General features: G+C 35.6%; 1 protein-coding gene across 3 annotated transcripts in view; it reads right to left on the bottom strand.

The window, feature by feature from the left end:
• Positions 1-5,979, bottom strand: part of LOC111626065 (retinal rod rhodopsin-sensitive cGMP 3',5'-cyclic phosphodiesterase subunit delta) — a 31,821-nt gene extending 25,842 nt beyond the window's left edge. Inside the window, exon 1 of one of the 3 annotated variants that reach the window (XM_023369346.1) lies at positions 5,707-5,979. In XM_023369346.1, coding sequence (XP_023225114.1) covers positions 5,707-5,747 — 41 coding nt within the window. In that variant the 5' untranslated portion in view covers positions 5,748-5,979. The remainder of the gene's footprint in view (positions 1-5,706) is intronic. The other 2 variants (XM_023369347.1, XM_023369348.1) reach the window with 2 other exon arrangements.
• Positions 5,980-6,240: the final 261 nt, after the last annotated feature.

Here is a 6,240-nt window from a genome sequence, read left to right as displayed (position 1 = left end):
AAAAATTTTGTAAAATACATCTATGCTGTACCATTATATGTCAAGTAAGCATTTTTATGTTATCATCACCTCGCGTTTTTAGTTATGTTCCTACTAGCCAATGTCGTAAAACTAACCTTAAATTATTATTTTTTTGTGTAATCTTAACAGCACAGAAGAGGGGTTGGGAATATAAGCCAACCCGAAATGCATATGAATTAAGAATTTTTTAAATAAAACGTACGTTTTCTAACCAATTGCTGTCCGTTCGTCTACCAACTCGTTTTGGATTACACAGACGCTACACACTGCATCTATATATTTTAAATTAATTACATTTTTAATCTAAATATATAAAATTACTTGTCCTGACTGAGTGACTCATCATCACCCAGAGCAAACCGCTGAACCTAGAGGTGAAATTTGGTATGCAGTTAAGGTATGTCATGAAAACGCGCACTAACAAGGGATTTTTCGAAATTCCCCAGTGGGGGGAGAGGGAGTGGATTAACGCTTAACCAAAAGAATGGCTTCTACTGTACTATTTTAGATGCGATTTTTCATTTTCAACTACATTTAATTTTCATTGAGTACTTAGATGTATTAAATTGATAACATTTCAGACATTGTTATAAATATTTTTATCTATTTAGATTTTAAAAATGTTCAAACCAGTTTAAATTTGAATTTGTTATTGCATAACGGTTCAATTATAAAACAATTGTAAACGTTCCAGAAAATTTATCAAATTGAAAACAGTTTGTTTGATTCTCGGCAATTCTCATCATTCTCAGCAACAGGTGTTATATAACAATTACTATGGTGTTGAAATACTAAATATAAATGGGGTTTGCTTGCAAAACCTCCGCGGGCAAAGTCATGGGTAACAGCTAGTTTTCTTATAAAACAATTGTTTTACTTGAAATTCCTTTTATACGTAACAAAAATAAACAACAACCCTTTTTCAAAAAGTTTAATGCTATTACTGGTATTATTATTTCTTAACTTATTTACTTAATGAAATTCAATTATTTTTCATTTTAAAATAAAAATAATAATAATAATAACTCTCCCATGGTCACCACCTGGTCATGGTGGGAGAGCCCAGTAATTTTACTGAACCATAGAGTAATGCAGGCTGGAGCACAAGCTCCTGGCAGGGACACCCATGCCAGTAAGGTCTATGGGGAGAAATGAAGCTAAGAGTGACCACACACCCACATTCTGTGGAGATAATTATTATGGTAGTAACCAGATCAAAGTGTGATACCGGCTCGGACGTCGCCCGGGTTAACAAGGTCCGCGTTCGTGGGTTAGGCAGAGGCTCACGTTCGAAAAATAGGCTCCAGTCTCCCTTGGTTACCGGTGGCGAAAGCAGCGCCGGCCCAAGCATGGCTACTGCAATGCCCTCAACAGATGTGAGGAATCAACCTAGCCTTGGTGTTTCTGTGGCAATGCATCCACAGACCACAAAGGCTGGAAAACCACGCCAACGGATGAAATGGACAACAGAAATGAACGAGTTTATCATCCGTACTTACTACACCATCACAAGACTCGAAACAAACATGACAGCATACAGACAACAACTACACCATAGATTCACACAACAATATCCTCACCTCACTGTCACCGAACAAAGGGTTGTTGATCAAAAACGAACAATTATACACAACAACCTTATCCCACAAACAACACTTGAACTTATCAAACAACAGGTTGCTGATCAAATACATCAACAGACAGAAACATTTAACATTAATGAAGATCACGTAACCTGTCAGGATAATCCAGCAACAAGCACTGATTACAGCACACACACAACAAGTACCACTAATGATACTGCAGGCACTTCCCCATCCATCACTGATAACGTAGACATAGAATTAGTTAATACGCTCTCACTTATATTTCAGGAAACACTCATTAAATATACTGGTACAGATCCCACACAAAGACCACGAATACCAAAAATCAACACGTCAAAGGCAGTAGGAAAAACACTAGATTATGTAAACACTCACTTACTACCAAACTACATTCATTCAATTTCTACACTTACAGACATTCATACATTAGTTTATGCTGGGGCAGTCACAGTAGTAACACACCATGGACTGAAAATACACTCACAGACAGACGCACACAAAACACAATTCTATCATAAGCCTGCCTGGCAGAGAAGAATAGAAACACAAATAAATGACATTAGACAGCAATTAGGCAGGCTGATACAATACACTAAAAACAACATAACATCTAAATTAAACAACTCAAAAACATTTTCAAGAAAATCAAAACACACAAAACATGAATATCACAACACACACATTAAAGAATACATCGATACACTAAAACAGAAACTCGCAGCCAAAGCACATAGACTCAAACGATACAAAACATGTACACTACGAAAACAACAAAATAAATTATTCGCAAACAACGAAAAACTTTTCTACAGACAAATCAGTACCAAAACAAATACTGAAACACAGCACAGTGGCACACCAACAGAAGAAAAACTCACAACTTATTGGTCTTCTCTTTGGTCCAATGCTGTTACACACAATGCTCATGTAGGCTGGATTGAGGAGGAGAACAGAAACTTGCACAACATACCAACTATGACCTGTGCTGAAATAAACGTACACAACATCTGCTACGCTGTTAACAGAACACACAACTGGAAGACACCTGGTGTAGACAACATTCACAATTTCTGGTACAAAAAGTCTACATCACTACACCGGGAACTAGCTAAACATCTAACACATCATCATCAATCCACAAGACATGCCAAAATTTCTTACTCAGGGCATCACCTACAATAAACCCAAAAACAACACCACAGACCCGACACAATACAGACCAATTACATGTCTTCCAACACTCTACAAATTATTGACATCCTGTATCACAAACAAAATATACAAACATGTTGAAGAACACGACATTCTTACAGAACACCAAAAGAGTTTCCGTAGAAATCACAGGGGATGCAAAGAACAGTTACTCATAGATTCAGTCATTCTATGGCTAGCACTCAAACAACACAGAAACATACACATGGCATATATAGACTACAGAAAAGCATTCGACAGTGTTCCACACAGTTGGTTGCTACATATTCTAAACATGTACAAAATACATCCATCACACATTGCATTCTTCCAAAACACTATGCAGCACTGGAGAACAACACTGCATCTCATGGTTAGTAACACTTCCATACAAACAAACGAAATATTCATTATGCAAGGAATTTTTCAAGGAGATTCCTTGAGTCCTCTCTGGTTCTGCCTAGCCCCAAACCCATTATCCAGCATGTTAAACAACACTCAATATGGCTACAATATCAGACATGAAAAACCAACACAGTTTACACTGTCACATCTCATGTACATGGACGACATAAAACTTTATGCATCCACACAAAAACAACTTCAGCAGCTCCTACAAATCACACACTCATACACCAAGGACATACAAATGGAGTTTGGCTTAGTTAGATGCAAAACACTTCACATAGAAAAAAGAATCGTGAAGAAAGATTTTACACTTGGAAATGGAGAAGTTATTGAATCCATGGAAGAGGGTGAGTTCCACAAGTATTTAGGATTCCAACAGGCCAAACTCACAGAACATACACAAATAAAGCAAAGATTAATTAAAGAATACCAAAGTAGGTTAAATGCCATTCTCAAAAACACAGTTAAATGCAAAACACACAGTTAAAGCAATAAACACATATGTCACCCCAGTACTCACTTACTCTTTTGGAGTTATACATTGGACTCACACAGATCTCGAGCAACTCCAAAGGAAAACAAGAACAACACTTACTAAGCATAAACAACATCATCCTAAATCTGCCACAGAAAGATTAACCCTTCCCTGTAAAGATGGCGGACGTGGCCTGATTGACATAGTTAACCTTCCTACAAACAAATACAGTCACTACGAGAGTTTTTCTACAGGAAACATCACAGTTACATAAAGCAGTAACTCTAGCAGGCTCAAATAACACACCATTAACCTTATATTCACATCATACAGACATGACACAACATATAAAAAACACAGACACCATTAAGCAATCGTGGGCTTGAAAGGCACTCCATGGCAGGCATCCTTATGACCTGGTCCAGGATTTTGTTGACAAAACTGCATCAAACAGCTGGTTAGATCGGGGATGCCTCTTTGGGGAGATGGAATGATTCATGATTGCCATACAGGATCAGGTCATAAATACTAAAAGCTACAGAAAACACATATTCAAAGATACAATACTCACAAATGACACATGCAGAAAATGTCATGTCATATGCCAAAAACTATACAACACATCACTTCTGGTTGCAAGCTCTTGGCATAGACAGATTACTTACATAGACACAATCAAGTAGCAAATATAATACACCAAGAGCTTGCAAAGAAACACAAATTGGCAGACATCCACGAACCATACTACAAATATATTCCACAGACAGTATTGGAAAACTACACGCACAAACTGTACTACGACAGAGCCATAATCACAGATAAAACAATTTACCACAACAGACCAGACATCACACTCATTGACAAACAATAAAATCACATACATTATAGACATAGCCATTCCAAACACTCACAATGTACAAAACATATTCACTGAAAAAATTAGCAAGTACACAGAACTCGCCCAGGAAATAAGACATCTATGGAGGATGGAAAGAGTGCTTATTTTACAATCCATTATAAAATGTGAAATATATAATATACAAAGTTAACAGAATATCAAATACAGAACCAGTAAGATATATTTTTAAAGAAATCTTATATTAAGAAAAGTGAAAAATAATTTAAAATAAAACCGTTAAGTGTCTGTAAAAATGGCTGAAAGCTGGGATTCATAGGCTGTGTTCAGCAGACTCAACAGTTCCGGAGTCATTAAGTATTTTTCTGTTGAACAAAAATAGCGCTCTTTCTGAACTGCGGTAGCGCTCTTTCAGAACACATTTGATGTTTTGACATCACATTTGGTAGCGTCTTTTATTTATGCTACCTATCGCTACCCGAAACCAACCAAGGCTTTTTGTTCCAATGCAACATCACTCATCGTTCAGCAGATCCACATTGCTACATAACAGCTACCGATTTGCTCAGTTACAACCATTGAGTCTGCTAAACATAGCCATATTTAACATATTGGGAAGAGAAGGCACAAGAAATTTGCTTCCTAATTTCTTCCCATTAATTCACTGACATCTACTACTAGTTTTTTTTTGTAAAAAATAAATAAATTATTCAGTCTTTGTTTAAATTAAGTTCATAAACACGTATTTATTGAAGAGATGAACAGTGTGAATAAATGAATGACAAATCGGTTAACTTCCAGATACGTATACTGTCATGGCGGCTCATCTCTGATTCCAGCAAACAAAAGAAAGGAAACAGTGGGAACACACGTTCTAATCTAATCTAACCTATTCTAATAAATTACCATAATTATTACCAACCAAATTATTAGAATAGGTTAGGTTAGGTTAGAACGTGCGTCCCCACTGTTTCCTTTTGTTTGCTGGAATCAGAGATGAGCCGCCATGACGGTATACGTATCTGAAATTTAACCGACAAATCAATTCAACTGAAACGTTTGATAAATACACTTACTTACCAAAATAAAAACAATTTCAATACCAAAATTATAAATTAAAACTAAAATAAGTTATAAAAAAAGGATACAGTTTGAATCCATTCAAAATGTCTTCAGCTTTTGAAGGCATTTCGGAAAATTTTCAGATAAAATCCAGTATTACTTTCCTTACGAATATTCTCACGTCGTTGTTCACGATTAAAATTGAAAACAACAGAATAATACTTAAAAATAAATTGATAAAAGCATAAACAAACCGCTGTCCGGATGATAAAAACTTTGCCGATCAGACGTTCAACTTGCGTATAGTACACAATATGTCCGCTAAGAGACGCTTTTGTAAAAGTTGGTTATATAAATTGAAACGTTATTAACACGTTACCGATTATATGTAATTTTTCCAAGCCGAAACAGATATTCGTAAATATAAATTTTAAAAATAAATAGTAGTGTATCATATTAATTCATGTTTCGAATTTAAATTTAAAAGTATATAATTGTTTCGTCTGAAATTCAACTTAAAATTACAATGTATTTCAGTACTTATAGGAAATAGTTGATACTAAAAATAAAAATTTTAAAACATCATACAGTAATATAATAGCGTGGGTAATGCAATATAC

This window comes from Centruroides sculpturatus, unplaced genomic scaffold, assembly GCF_000671375.1.
Source record: "Centruroides sculpturatus isolate CEXI.00-Female unplaced genomic scaffold, Cexi_2.0 scaffold350, whole genome shotgun sequence".
NCBI lineage: Eukaryota > Metazoa > Arthropoda > Arachnida > Scorpiones > Buthidae > Centruroides > Centruroides sculpturatus.
This window is presented reverse-complemented; position numbering and strand designations above follow the sequence as displayed.